At 73.4% G+C, this 14463-nt stretch overlaps 2 protein-coding genes across 2 annotated transcripts; both read right to left on the minus strand.

Moving 5' to 3' along the window:
• Window positions 1–797: 797 nt before the first annotated feature.
• On the minus strand, window positions 798–3627 carry IFI30 (IFI30 lysosomal thiol reductase). Its single transcript, XM_058292792.1, has 7 exons — window positions 3507–3627; window positions 2613–2789; window positions 2460–2534; window positions 1746–1838; window positions 1173–1325; window positions 1038–1091; window positions 798–960 (listed from the first exon to the last, which is right to left on the minus strand). Exons 1-7 carry the CDS (start codon window positions 3597–3599, stop codon window positions 898–900), a joined length of 708 nt encoding a protein of 235 aa, XP_058148775.1. The 5' UTR covers window positions 3600–3627; the 3' UTR covers window positions 798–897.
• Window positions 3628–4800: 1173 nt separating this feature from the next.
• On the minus strand, window positions 4801–13921 carry PIK3R2 (phosphoinositide-3-kinase regulatory subunit 2). The gene is made up of 16 exons (XM_058292789.2): window positions 13809–13921; window positions 12185–12884; window positions 10526–10618; window positions 10258–10308; window positions 10038–10169; window positions 9771–9957; window positions 8373–8458; window positions 8174–8282; window positions 8000–8098; window positions 7740–7920; window positions 7534–7659; window positions 6854–6996; window positions 6483–6659; window positions 6044–6115; window positions 5781–5951; window positions 4801–5704 (listed from the first exon to the last, which is right to left on the minus strand). Exons 2-16 carry the CDS (start codon window positions 12498–12500, stop codon window positions 5497–5499), a joined length of 2151 nt encoding a protein of 716 aa, XP_058148772.1. The 5' UTR covers window positions 12501–12884; window positions 13809–13921; the 3' UTR covers window positions 4801–5496.
• Between the last annotated feature and the right edge of the window lie 542 nt (window positions 13922–14463).

A 14463-nucleotide genomic window follows, 5' to 3' on the forward strand; every position in this document is an offset into this window, starting at 1 on the left:
GGTGGGGGAAGCGTTGACGCTGGAAACTTCCCCATGGAAACTTCCGGCAAACCGAAAAAGGCCCGCAGCCCCTGTGTGGCTCATCAGGGCCAACAACGAGACCGGTCAAGCATGATCGTTGAGATTATTTTTTAATAAAAGGGACAACCGCCTTCCCCCACCATGAAAAAAAAAAAAAGAGCTGGTTTTGCCTCCGTTTACAAGTTTATCTCAAGATTCTTGACCTTCGAACGGATCTGCTCTTTGGCGTCTCTCTCCTCCGCACTGGTTTTGACCTGTCGCCTGCCTTCCTCGTTGAGTTCTCTAAGTCTTAAACGCGTTCTCTTTACGTCAGGAAGAGAATCACAGCTTGACCTGGCTCTCGCCCGCCTCTCGTCCCCAAGACAAATCCGGCCTGGAATTCCAGCTCCAGTTTCTACTGTTGGCTCATCGAGGGGCGACTCAAGCCCTGCCCTCCGCACACTCTGTTCCCTCTTCCTGGATTTGCCGTTTTTCTTCCCCAGTGAACACCTTCTCTGACCCTCCCCAGACAAAGACCCGGCCCCACCCTCAGGACTCCTGTGGGCCCCGTTTCCATTCTCTGGCTCAACTTGTGTCACCCAGTGTAGGGTCAGAAAACGAGATGGGGAGAACTGTTTCTTGAACGTATGAATAAGTGCGCTGGCTGATGAACTCCTATGCACCCTTTGAAGCCCCAGCCCCGATGCCCCTGTTCCCTAGACAGAGCCCTCTTTCACCCTCTCTAGCCCCGGTCCCTTTCCTCCCGCTGGCTGATTGAATGACGCACAACATCCAAGTGGGTTTATTAAACTCGTATGTATTTAGCACCATTCCCGGCGGGCCAGGGGCTGGATGTCCAGGGCGCATTTCGGGTCTGGCCGTCGCGGGCCGGGGCCGTCACTTGAAGCAGACGTCCCGGTGGGACCTGGCCATGGCTGGGCAGGTTTCGGGCTTCTCGCCCTGGGAGGCGGGGGCGTGAGTCGGGGTCCCGGCGGGAGCCCCCCCCCCCACTCCCCAGGGGCCCCGGGCCCCCTCACCTGGTATAGCTGGCACACGAGGTTCAGGAGCTGGCTCAGGTCCTCCACCGGTTTCTGTGCCGAGCGGGACGGGGATCAGGCGGCCGCGCCCCGGGGAGCCCCCCACACCCCGGGCAGCGCGCCCCGCGCCCTTACCCCGTCCACCACCACCCACGGCACGTATTCGTGGGGCGGCTGCAGGGCGTCGGTGAGGCGGGCGTTGGCATGCAGCAGCTGGGTGCCGCGCTCGCCCGTCGCGCAGGCCAGGACGCTGTCCTCCGTCACCTTGGGTGCGTACAGCTGCAGGCACTGCGGGGGGGGGGCGCGGGCTCAGCTTCCTCCTCGTTCTTATCTCCCCAACGGTCCCCCCCGTTTCCTCATCGGGAAGAGGGCACAGCGGGCCCCCCGGGGGTCACCCCCTCCCGGACCCCGCCGGCCCAAGGAGGCCGGGTGTTTGTCGAGTGAATAACCGATGCAGCGGGCGGGGGGAGGTCTTTTCCAACGTCCCAGGGCGGTGGGGGGGGCCGCTGCCATCTCTCCCCCCGCCCAGAGGAGACCCCCTCTTGTGTCCCCGCAAATCCCCCCTGCCAAGTCCTCCTCCAGGAAGGCCTCCTGATCTGCCCGGGCCTCCGGGAGGCCTTGGGTTCCCTCTGGGAGGAGGAGGCTGGGGTTTGGGGGAGGGGGTGAGGGCGCGGCCGGGGGTCCCCGAGGCCGGGGGGGGGGGCTCACCGGCTTCAGGTTGCCCTCCATGTCGTCCAGCTCCTCCAGGCAGACGATGGTCAGGAAGGCCGCGGTGGCCTCCAGCTTGTCCAGCAGGCAGGCCTGGGGGGGGCGGCGGGGAGTGGGCAGGGGGCGGGTGGGGGGTTCCCCGGGACCCCTGCTGGCGACGACCCCCAGTCCCGGCCAGGCCCGCACCGGTGCGGGGGGCAGCAGGCCGCCCCGAAGCCCGGCTCCCCCCGCAGGGGCAGGTCCCGGCCCCCCCGAGGCAGGGCCCCCCCATAGGGCAGGGTCCCGGCCCCCCAAGGCAGGGCCCCCATAGGGCAGGGTCCCCCCATAGGGGCAGAGTCCCCCCAAGGCAGGGCCCCCCCATAGGGGCAGAGTCCCCCCAAGGGCAGGGTCCCCCATAGGGGCAGAGTCCCCGGCCCCCCCAAGGGCAGGGTCCCCCATAGGGGCAGAGTCCCCCCAAGGGCAGGGTCCCCCATAGGGGCAGAGTCCCCCCAAGGGCAGGGTCCCCCATAGGGGCAGAGTCCCCCCAAGGGCAGGGTCCCCCATAGGGGCAGAGTCCCCGGCCCCCCCAAGGGCAGGGCCCCCATAGGGCAGAGTCCCCCCAAGGGCAGGGTCCCCCATAGGGCAGAGTCCCCCCAAGGGCAGGGCCCCCCATAGGGGCAGGCCCCCCACAGGGGCAGCGTCCCCCGTCTCCCCCCGGGCAGGCCCCGCTCTCACCTCCACCTTGTTGAGCCGGCACTCGCGCTCGCCGTGCTGGCAGGTGAACTCCAGCCTCCCGCTGACGTTGCGTTCCTGCGGGGGTGGGGGGGGACCTGAGCGGACCCCGGCCCTCGCTCCCCCTCCCGCCCCCGCGCCTCAGTTTCCCCGCACCTGCGCGTTCCCGTAGGGCACGAGCGTGACGTTGAGGATCTCCATGACCAGCAGCCACGTGGGGAAGAGCTCCCGCACCAGGAAGGCGCGGCAGCCGCCGCACAGCGCCTCGTAGTACAGGCTCACGTTGACGCGCGGCGCGGGCTCGGGGCGCGGGGGGCGCCCGCACAGGGGGGCCTGCGGGGGGGGGGCGGCGCTGGGAGACGCGGGCGCGCTGCGGGGCCCGGCCCTGCCCCCCCGGTCCCCCTAAATCAAGTGTCTCTGCAAAACGGGCGCGACACCGACGTGCAAGCAGTAGGCGCTTCATGTATGCACAGTCCTCGCTTCTCTCCCGGGGTGCAAACAGTAAGCGCTTAATATAGGCACAGTCCTTGCTTTTCTCCCGGGGCCTCGGGAGGGCGGAAACTCCTCCCCAGGGGGCACTGCCCGCCGCCCCTGGACCCGGGCGCATACCACGGACGCCTAATGTGTGCTCGTCCCTTGCCTTCCGCCCCCGGAGCCTTCGCGAGCGCCTCTCTGCTTACTCCGTCTCCGCACTGGGCCCCACGCGGACCCAGCTGCATAGAGGCGGCGCCTCATACTTGCCGGGCTCCGGCGCCGGCGGCCAGGGTCGGCTGGGTGGGGTCCCCGGGCCTCCCCGCGCGCGCCCCTGCCGGCCGGGCGCGCACACAGGAGGCGCCCAATGCGTGCCGGTGGCCTCGCCGGGTCTGGACTCGCCCGGGCCCCGGGTGTACACAGCAGGCGCTCGGGCCCGGCGCGCGGGAAGCGAAACTAGCCGGAGCGCGCGGGAGGCCGCGGCGCGGGGGGGGGGCTGCGGGGCTGGTGCGGGGTGCGGGGTGGGGGGCGCGCGCTCGGCCTGGGGGAGGCGCCCGCCCCGGGGGGCTCCGTCCCTACCTGGCAGGGGGCCGCCCCCCCCGGGGTCCCCGCGGCGGGGCCCGGCGGCAGCAGCAGCAGCAGCGACAGCAGCGACAGCAGCGGCGAGGCCATCGCGGCGGGGGCGGCGGCCGGGGCGGGAGCGGCCTTTAACCCCGCGCCGCCCTCCCTCCCCCGGGCCCGCCTCCCGCAGCCCCCGCCCCCGGCGCGCGGCCGCCCCCCCACCTCGCCAGGTGCGCGCGCACCGACGGGCGCGGCCGCGGGGGGTCGCCCTTGGCCCACCCCCCACCCCGTCGGGGCCCGCGATGGAGCACCTGGCGCCAGGGGGCCTGGGGGCGCCGCTGGAGAGACCCCGAGACCGCGCCCACCAAGCCCTGGGGGGGGGGGCTCCCCCGCCCGCCCACGCCCCCCACTGCGGGGGCCAGGCCAGGGCCGTGGGGGGCCCCAGAGCAGAAGCCTGCGTGGGGAGGGCGGCGCTTCTCTCCTCGGGGACCCCCGCACCAGCACTGGGGGGTCCAAGGCCCCCGGGGCACCCCCGTTTCTGTTTGGAGCAGAGAGGAGCTGAGGGGGTGGGGAGTGGGGTGGGGGGTCCTGCCAGGCCCAGGGGGCCTCTGCGAGGCGACCTCTGGGGAGAGCCGAGTCCTGGGCCCCCCCTCAGTGAAGGGGGGAGGAGTGAGGTTGGGGGGCCCCGCGGCAGCGCCGGGTGGGGGAGGGGCGGCGGCTGCGGTCGGGGGAGTTCCGAGGAGGGGGCGCCCCCGGGCGGAGCCGCGTCCCCTTGCCCCCCCTCCGGGGGATGCCCCAGCCCACGTGTCCCGGCGGCACGGAGGGTGGGGGGAGCTGCCGCTTTCGGGGCGTTGTCGCGAGGAGAGGCCAGAAATGGGGGCCCCGGGTGTGGGGCGCAGCCTCCCTGGGGGGATGGGGCGGGCCTGGCCCTGCGGGGGGGGGGGGGCTCGGCGTCCTCTTAGCCCCCCAACCCCCCCCAGGGGCGCCGCTCAGCCTCATGACCGTGACAGTCACGGGGGAGGGGCGGGTCGCGGGGTGCCTCCCGCCTGGGCCCCCCGGGGGACGGGACGGGGGGCAGGGACCCCCCCCATCGAGGGTGAACCAGGCCCGAGGGTCCCGCTCGGTCCTCCCTGGGACCCGAGGACGGTGTGGCCGGGGGGCAGGTGGGGGGCGGCCCGCTGCCCTTGAGCGCCCAGAGCCGTGACCTTGGCGGGCTCGCGGGGCCACTGCGGAGGTCTGGGGGGGGGGTGTGTGTGGCCGGGCCCGGACCCCCCACCCCGCACGGCGGCCGCTCACGCCCTGGCCACGGCCGCGCGGTTGAGTGTTTTATTCCGCATCGAGGGGTCACCGTACCGTACAAAACGCGCCCCCGGCCTGCGGGGCCGGGCGGGCGGCGTAGAAAAACGGGGCGCTCGGCCCCAAAGAGGAAAGAGAAGAGGGTCTGAGGGCCCGGGAGAAAGGGAAAACCGGAAGCCTCGAGGCTGGAGGGGCGTCTGCAGCCCCCCCCCACCGCGCTCCAGGGGCGCCGGCACCCCACCCGCGCTGGGCGTTCGTCTGGAGCCTGGGGTCCCTGGTAGCCGGTTCCCGGCTTTATTTTTAGTTGTTTCCTGCCGGGTCCGGGAGCGCGCGGTGGGGGGGGGAGTAACCAGTCCCGGTTTCACTTCAGGGTTTGGAGGGGGAAGTTGGGGTCCACGGGGCGAGCCGCGCCCGGCCCCAAATACCCCGCCGGAGGTTCTTGGAAGCGGCCGAGCGAAGTTCCTTCCTGGCCCGGCTTCGAGACGGGGGCTGGGGGGTTTCGGGGACCCCCCTGGGGGGGGAGGTGAGCTGGTGGTGGTGGGGGGATGGCAGAGGCCTGGGGAAGGGAAGAGCGGGGCCCGGGACACAGAGACGGAGAGAGAGATGGGCAGACGGGGAAATGCAGAAGCGAGGGAAGGCCGGGAGCGGGACAGGGAGAGACGGAGGGGTGGCCGGGGAGGGCCGGGGGGGGGACGCGGGGACAGGGCCGGGGTCAGCGGGCGGCGGGCGGCGGCCCGGGGCCCGGCGCGCGCACGGGGTGCGCCAGCGTGACGGCCAGCGCGTCGTTGTGCTGCACGAGCGAGGCGTGCTGGTAGTGCAGCACCAGCTCCTTGAGCGAGCCGTACAGGTTGTAGGGCTCCGCGAAGCCGAAGCCGCTGGCCGTGCGGTAGATGACGCAGTGCTTCGTGTCGCCGTCCACCCTGCGGGCGCGGGGTCAGTGGCCGGGCCCCCCGGGGCGCGCCCCTCCCCACGCCCCCCTCCCCAGGGGGCACTCACACCACCGAGCAGGCGTAGCAGCCGCGCTGGCTGCTCTCGCGGACCAGGAAGGTGCCGTCGCGGCGCCCGCTCAGCATCTCCTCGGCCTGCGTGCGGTTGATCTTGCCCACGTACCAGGTGCGCTCCTCGTGGTGCGGCAGCTCGTCCTCGTCGTCCAGCAGCGCGTACTGGCTGACGGGGGGGGGCGGCGAACTCCTATGCATCCCTCTGAACCCGCCCCGAAACACCCCCCCCCCCCACTCCTGCGGCGGGCGGCCACTCACTCCTCCGTCTCGTTCTTGATCCCCAGCCACTCGTTGATCTTTTTCTGCCGGGCGCCCTTCTGGGTGAGCCACCTGCAGGGGGGCGGGAAGTGGGTTCCAGGGCGGGGCGACCACCAGCCGGCCCTGGATGTCGCTGGGGTCAGGGGACCCCCCCCCCTTGTGCTTCTGTTAACACCCAGCAAGCCCTTCCAGAAGGCTCCAAGCTCAGCCTCCTCACCAGCAGGGGCCGCAGGACGGCCTGCTCTGTGCCTCAGTTTCCCCGAGCGTCAAGGGGAAACCTCGCCCGGGGGGGGTGCCTGGATGAGCTCAGGGAGCACGGCGAAGGCCGGCTGAGGCCCCAGCGGGCCGGGCGGGGGTCTGAGCCCAGGCGGGGACCCCGGCATCGGGGCCGCGAGCCCCCGGGGGCCTCTTGGGGGCGGGCGAGGTCTGCGGCGCTCACACGAGGTACTGGTCGCGGATCTTGCGCAGCTGCATCAGGTCCGGCTTGAGGCTGTTCATGCGTTTGTCGATCTCCCGGTTGTCGGCGGCCTGCGCCCGCAGCTCCTGCTCCAGCTTGCCGCGGCTCGCGTGGATCTCGGCGATGCGCGACTTGAGCCGCTCCGAGTTCAGCAGGATCCTGCGGGAAGGGCGGCTCAGAGGCCTGCCGCGCCGCCGGACCTCTGTGCGCCGCGTCCCGGGGGACCTTCCGGGCAAACTCCTAATCACCCTCCGAAGCCCCGCTCCAATTGCCCCGGCGGCAGCCTTACTCCCTTCTCCGCCCGCGCTGCCCCGTGGCCTGGGCCGTGGGGGGCGGAGAGGGACCGGGCTTGCCTCTGCATCTCCTTCTCGTTGCCCTCACGCCGGAAGCGCTGCAGGTACTCCTTGCTGCACTTCTCCTGCGTCTGGCCCTGCTCCTCGAAGATCTTGATGGTCTCGTTGAAGGCCTCGATCGCCGTGCGCTTCATCTGCAGCTCCTGGGGAGGGGGGGGACTTAAGCGTCTCCGGGACCCGCAGGGGAGAAAGCATACCCCAAGTCTACCCTGAGTGGCTCGGGCTGTTCTGGAGCAGGAGGGGCGTTCCTCTGGCTCCTGGTGCCTCCAAACGAACTCCTATTCAGCCTTCAAAACCCCTCCTCCTCAGCATGGCCGAGCATGGACGATAAATTGAATCCGTACAGTCTGGGGGCACAAAGCACACAAGGTGCTTCCCACAGGGCACATCCTGGAACTTTCCAGCTGCCCCCAGATGAACTGGGAACAAGGAAACTAGAGCTCAGAAGCCGTTATCCCAGACGGCGTCTTGTCCTGTAGAGCCGGAGTTGGCTCCCCAGTGAAAAAAAGGTCAAGAAACCTCCCTGGCCTGCCCTCGCGGTTCCCACAGGAGACGGGGAGCGTGAGCCGCGCCCGCTGCGCCTCGATTTCGAGAAGTTTTTGGCGGCGGCACGGGTGGGGACGAGACCCCCTCCAGCCCCTTGCCCCGCCCCGTTCCGGGGGTCTCGGCGCCCCGTGTACCTGGGAGGTGCGCGTGTACTCCTCGTACAGCTGGTCGTACTCGCGGCTCTTGTCCTGGTACTGCTGGTGGTACACCTTGAGCTGGGCGCCCACCGCCTCCACGCTGTCCTCCTTGACCACCTGGTCCTGGGGGCGGCCGGCGGGGTCAGGGGGCTCCCGCGGGGACCCCGAGGCCCGCGCCCCCCAGGCTCCCCGCGCGGCCCGACCTGCTGGTACTTGGACACGGGGTACAGCAGCCGCGTGTCCAGCTTGGCGTTGTACTGGGCCAGCGACTCGTGGCGGTAGTGGGTGATGAGGTCCACCACGGAGCAGAAGGTCAGCGGCTCCGAGAAGCCGTGCAGCCCGTCGCGGTGGAAGACTTTGATCAGCTTGTTGTTGCCGCCCTTCCTGGGGGCGGGAGGGGCGCGCTCAGGGCCCGCCGGGGGCCGCCCCGGGCCCCCCACCCCCACCCCGGGGCAGCGCGCACCTGAGGGTCAGCGTGTACTCCCCCTGGATCTTGCTGGACGCGTCCCGCACCAGGAAGGTGCCGTCGGGCGTGTCGCGGAGCTTCTCGTTGACCTCCTCCCTGGGGTGGGAGGGGCATCACCAGGGCTGGCCCCGCCCCCACCGAGCCCCCCGCCCGCCCCCCGCGGCTCCCTACCTGGAGATGTCCCCCCAGTACCACTCGGCGTCCTGCAGGGAGGGCGGGCTGCCCCCATTGGCCAGGCCCGCGGGCGCCGCCTTGACCTTGGGGGGCTTGGGCGGCAGCGCTGGGGGGGGGGGGGAGGACACAGGCTGGCTGAGCGCCGCGGGCTCGGGCTCACGCGCCCCGCGGGGAGGTGCTAGGACAAGGGCGTCACCTGGGGGCGCCGCCTCCTGCTCTTCCAGGTGCTCCTGAAGCAGCTTCTCCACCAGCAGCACCGGCGCGTCGGGGGCCGGCTCGGACCTGGAGGGGTGCGGGACAGCGGGGTGGTCTGTGCGCGTGCGCAAGACGCTGCGGGCAAGGGGAGGCTTGCGTGCATGCAGGAGGCGCTCAGTAGATGCTCGGGCAGCAGGTGAACTGGGGCCCGGCTGCGGGTGGGGGGGAGCAGGAGACCCGGGGTGCGGGGCAGGGAGGGGGGCAACTGAGTTTGGCCCCGCCCCTCCCAGCTGGAGCCCCGCCCACCGGGCACGCCCCCGGCTGGAGCCCCACCCCCTCCTAGCTGAGGTGCCCCCGCTTCCGGCTAAAGCCCCGCCCCAGGTGGACTCAACCCTCGCCCCGTTGGACAGGCCTCCAGCCGGAGCCCCGCCAAGACCCCGCCCTCACTAGCCGGTCACGCCCCTCCCGCCAGGCCCCGCCCCCGCACGTGGGCTTGCTCCCAGCTGGAGCCCCGTCACCGGTCAGTCCCACCCCTCTCCCACACCCCAGCGCGAGAACTGTTCCCACCAGGTGGCCCCCACCCCCTCGGGCACGCCCCCAGCCGTAGCCCTCCCCTCCCCCTCGCAGCTGGGGCCCCGCCCCTCCCGTCACCCGCCAGGTGCGCTCCCAGCTGAGCCCCGCCCTCCCGTAGGCCCCGCCCTCACCCACCGAGGGTGCTCCCAGCCAGAGCCACGCCCCTCCCACAGGCCCCGCCCTCGCCCACCGGGCATGCTCCCAACCAAGCCCCACCCACTCAGCCGGCCCCGCCCTTACCCGCCGGGCGTGCTCCCAGCCGAGCCCCACCCACCCACCCGGCCCCGCCCCTCACACAGGCCCCGCCCTCGCCCATCGGCAGGTCCAGCCGGAGCCCCGTCCTCCCGCAGGCCCCGCCCTGCCCGCCGGGCATGCTCCCGCAGGCCCCGCCCCCCGCAGGCCCCGCCCTCACCCACCGAGGGTGCTCCCAGCCAGAGCCACGCCCCTCCCGCAGGCCCCGCCCTCGCCCACCGGGCATGCTCCCAACCAAGCCCCACCCACTCAGCCGGCCCCGCCCTTACCCGCCGGGCGTGCTCCCAGCCGAGCCCCACCCGCCCGGCCCCGCCCCTCACACAGGCCCCGCCCTCGCCCATCGGCGCGCCCCGCCGGAGCCCCGCCCACTCAGCAGGCCCCGCCCTCGCCCATCGGCACGTCCAGCCGGAGCCCTGCCCACTCAGCAGGCCCCGCCCTCGCCCCCGCGGGCATGCTCCCAACCAAGCCCCACCCACCCCTCGGCCCCCGCCCCTCACACAGGCCCCGCCCATCGGCGCGCCCAGCCGGAGCCCCGCCCTCCCGCAGGCCCCGCCCCCGCAGGCCCCGCCCTCACCCGTCGGGCGCGCCCCCGGGCGGCAGCAGCAGCGGCGCGAAGGCGGCGGCGAGGCCCCGGAGCGCGCGGGGCGCGGGCGCGCGGCGGGCGAGGCGCGCCAGGTGCTGCAGCAGGAAGCGCAGCGTGAGCGCGCGGTGCAGCGGCAGCGTCGGCGGCTCCAGCGCCGGCCCCACGGGCCCCGCGGCCTCTGCGGACACAGGGCGGCCGGTGAGCCCCGCTTTGCCCCCGCCCGCCCGCAGCCCCCCGGCCCGGGCGCCCCCCGCTCACCCCGCAGGGCCCGGCGCGCCTCGGCCGCCGCCTCGGGCGTCACGAGCGGCGCGGGCAGCGCCAGCAGGAAGGCCTTGACGCCGTCGGCCAGCGCCGCCGCCTCCCACTGCTCCACGTCGCTCAGGGTCCAGTCTGCGGGCGCAGGGGACACGTCCGGCCTCGGCGCGCTGGCCCGCGCCCCTCGCCTCCCCCCCCGGCCCCCGGGGAGTCCCGCCCTCACCTGTGCGCGGCGCGGGCGGCTCCGGCCTGTACAGGGCGTCGCCGTCCAGCCCTGGGTGCGGGGTAGGGTGGGTGAGCGCCACGGGCGCCCCAATGTGCCCTGCAGGCTTGGGGCGCCAGACCAGGGGGGGCCCGGGTGTGTGGGGGTCCACCTTCCTGCCCTGGGGAGCCTTCCCAGACGGAGGGAGCCCAGCCGCCAGGCAGGGAGTGAGTCCCCCGTCACCAGAGGTAAGCAAGCAGCACCCAGGCCGCAGCGGGGCCCGGCTCACCTGTCTGCTCAGCCGCCTCCACCAGCTTCACCAGAATGGGGGGCGCCACGTCGGGCGGGGAGAACTGCTCCGGCAGATCGGGGAGCGTGGGGCCTGGCGGGAGGGGACCCTGTGTCGCCGCGGCTCCCGGCGGTCCAGGCAGGCGTCCTGCCCAGGCACGCGGGTCGGGAGGCCCCACACGGGGCTGCCGGGGGACACACAATTTTCGGGGTCAAAACACCAGAAGTTCAGGGGACCCGAGTGGGGTTGAACAGTGGCCCCCAAAAACGACGTGCCCCGGGTCTGAGCCAGAACCTGCGGCGGTGGCCTCGCTTGAAAGAGGGGCTCGGCAGATGACGCCAAGCTCCTGGGAAGGAGGTGGCGTACCCGAGACCCGAGACAAGCGTCCCCATGGGAAGGACATGGGGACACACGGGCGGGGGGCCGCGTGAAGACGGGGACACGGGGGACAGCTGCGTGGAAACGGGGACACACGGGGGCCTGCGTGAAGATGGAGAGAGACCGAGGGAGGGGGCCACGAGCCGAGGAGTGGGTAGAGCTGGGGGGCAGGCGCGCCCCTCCCCTGGAGCACCCCTTGGGAGCGCCCCGCGGGGCCCTGGCCTCCCGCTCTGCCCCCGGATGGGCCCGCCCACCCCTGCTGTGTCCAGCTGCACCTGCTGTGTCCTTGCCCCGGGGGCGTCGGCCACCAGCGAGAAGGAGCAGAGGGAAAGCACCCGCGCCCCTCCCCGGCCTTCTCGGGTGCCTAAGTCACCTCGGTCTCGTGGAACGGTCCCCCCCTGGGCCCTCTGTGCGGCAGGAACCCTCTGCCCGGTGCGGGGACACGCTGGCGCACGGCCACAAGACGCCAGGAGAAAAGAAAGAGCTGGAGGCGAGAGGAGCGGGACGCGCGCCGGGGCGGGCTGACGCGGTTCTTGGACGCAGCGCTGGACTCACCCGTGACCTCCTCTCACCCGTGACCTCCTCGTGACACGGCGGGGGTGGGGGTCAGAGCAGGCGTCACCCCTGCAGACGAGGCACGGGGCCCAGGGGCGGTGTGGCCCCCCGGTGCGGGCAGGAGCGGGCCCCGAGCCGGGCCGGGGCGCCTCCTGCTCCTCCCAGCGGAGCCAGGTCCCCCCACCCCGTGCGCGCCCCCGTTCTGCCCCACGGGGGGGCCCTGCCTGAGCCGCTGTGGGCCCTGAGCCTCGGTTTCCCCAGCTGGAGCCCCCCTGCTGGGCGCACAGCAGAAGTGGGGTACGCATCCCCACCCAGCTGTGTGGTCTCGGCTCAGCGTCCCACCCTCTCTGGGCTCTGTGGCTCCCGCTGGCTTAAAAGGCAGGCAAAACCGGGGCCACAAAGGGGGTTCCACGAGGGACCCCGCCTGCAGACCACAGAATGGCAGGAGCCCCCAAATCCTACCCACCGCAACCACCTCCTCCCGCTCGCTCTTCTGCCTGCTGTTAGAGTCCCACTCCCGCCTCCACCGGCCGAGCCCGCTGCTGGGACCCCCGCCTCACAGCGGCCAAGGCCACCTGCGCCCCCAGGCCCTGGAATGGCCGGGCCCTGGATTGCTGTGAGGTCGGAGCCTTCCCACCGCCTTTCCCCTGGGACAGGCAACATCACCCTCCTGGGAAGAAGAGACCGAGGGTCCGAGAGCCCCAGTCGCCCCGCGTGGCCTCTCACCTGGCTCCGCGGCACCCTCGCGGGGTCTGGCGGGCAGTGGACGCGGGCCTCGGGGACCGGGCCGGGCCGGGCCCACGGGCCCCAGGAACTCGACATACGTGCCCGGGAAGTCGCCGCGCTGCCGCGTGCGCTCGTTGAGCCCGGGCATCCAGCCCACGGTGTGCGGGCGGCGCTCGTTGCCCTCGGCCACGCCCCGCGCCTGCAGGGCCGCGCGGCTCACCACCAGCACGTCCCCCGGCAGCAGCTCCAGGTCCTCGGGGCGCTCGCGGCGGAAGGGGAAGAGCGCGCGGTACTGGAAGCCCTCGGCGCCCGCCATGGCCGGGCGGGGGGCGCGCGGCGGTCAGGGGGGCCCCGCAGGCCCCATGGGCGGGGGTTGGCGCGGGGCGCTCAGGCCCGCGCGTGCGCCATGAGGCCCGCGGGCCGAGGGGAGCGGGTCGCCGGGAGGGGGGCGCTCAGGCCTCGCTGTCCGCCGCCGCTGCTCGTCCGGGGCCGGGGTCCCCGGGCGCTCTGCGCACCATCGACAAGGCGGGGGCCACTTCGCTGCGTCCCCCGTCGGGGGGGCCGGCCGGGGGCGCTCACGCCCTCACGTGGGGGTCCGCGGGCGCGCGGCGAGGGCGCTCCCCCAGCTTCTCTTCCAGCTGCACCAGAGGGGGCCCAGGGCACAGGTGGGTCACCATGCTCCCCCGGCCGCCGCTGGGACCTGCGGGAGGTGGGCAGCACGGCTCAGCCAAGCGCAGGCTGAGTCCCCGCGAACAGCCCCTGCCTCTGTCGGGGTCGCGGTTCCCCCATCTGAAAAGTGGGCGCAGTAGCACACGGGGGGCTTAGTCGCCAGGGAGCACCCCCTGAGAGGGGGAAACTGAGGCACCCACCCACCCACCTCACCGCCCTGGTGAGCCCTATCCAGGGCCAGAGGTCAGGGCGCCCCCGGGCTGGCTCAGGGAGGGGCCCACCTCATGCAGGGGGCTGTACCCCCAATCCCCTGCAGGAACCCCGGGCCTCAGGGAGCTACAGAGCAGGACACTGACATTCCCAGTCCTGTGGGTCCTCAAAAGAGGTGAGGGGGGGGCGCACGGGCAAAAGGACCCGGGGCAGGGAGAGGTGCCGGGGCTGGGGGTGCGAGCAGGTGTCCAAGCAGGCCCCAACTGGCCCCTGCCTGGTTCTTGCCACCCGCCTTCCACAGGTGGGGAAACTGAGGCCCGCGCAGGGCGCGCCCAGGAGCGGGCCTGCCGCCGCCTGCCCGGGACCGCCCGCCCCCGCGCCCCGCCGCGCGCGCGTCTGCACACGCCCGGCACAGGCGCACCCCGCGTCCGGGCCGGCCCGGGGGGCGCGGGGCCGGGGCTGCAGGCCCGGGGCTCGCGCGCTCGCGGCCTGCACGCGGGGACCCCGCGGCGCAGCCCGGGTCCCGGAAAGGGGGTGGTCGACCCCCGCACCCCGCCGCGCGCCCCCCCCCCCCAGCGCCAGCATCGGCTGGCTCCGCCCCTCGGGGCCGCAGCCCCCCGCCCGCCAGCCCCGGGCCTCGGCCCCGCGGCGCCCCCCGCGCGCCCCCGCCCCCCGCGGCGCGGGGCTCAGCCCGCGCCCCCTCCCCGCAGCGGCCCTGGGCGCCACGCGGGCCCCGCGGACGCACCTGGCCGCCGCCGCGGCCGCCGTCACGCCGAGCCCGCCCCGTGGCTCCGCCGCGGCCGCCGTCGCCGTCGCCGTCGCCCCGGGGACCCCGCCTCCGCCGCCGCCGCGGAGCCGAGCGGCCGGGCCCGCCCCCCGGCGAAGACGGCCGAGCGCGTTCGGGCCGGGCCCGCGAAACGGGCCGAGGCGGAGCCCGCGGACGCTCGGGTGCTTCCGGAAAGAGCCGAGCGTCCTCCCGCGGGACCGGCGGGAGCGAGGAAGGGCCGAGACAGACGAGCATTTCCGGAAATAGCCGAGCGCAATCGGGTTGGACGAACGGCCCGAGGCCCGGTTGGGCTGCGCCGGCTTCGGCGGGGCACCGCGACGCCCGAGCGGTTCCGGAAATGGCCGAGGCCGCCCCGGCGGAACTGGCGGAACCCAGAGTGAAACCCGAGGCCCCGAGGTTGCTCGGCCCTGAGGGTTTAGAGCCGGAATTTGCCGAACTATGGCCGGCCCCAGGGGAAGGCGGGCAGCGGGGCGGCGCTAGCCCCAGAAAGCTGAGCCCTTCCGGAAACAGCCGAATGACCTCGGGCTCCGTCAGCGGAAGCTCGAAACCGAGATTTGCTCGGGTGCGGCCGATTGCTCACGGAAATAGCCGAAGACACTCGGAAACGGGGGGC

This window comes from Dasypus novemcinctus, unplaced genomic scaffold (assembly GCF_030445035.2).
Source record: "Dasypus novemcinctus isolate mDasNov1 unplaced genomic scaffold, mDasNov1.1.hap2 scaffold_292, whole genome shotgun sequence".
NCBI lineage: Eukaryota > Metazoa > Chordata > Mammalia > Cingulata > Dasypodidae > Dasypus > Dasypus novemcinctus.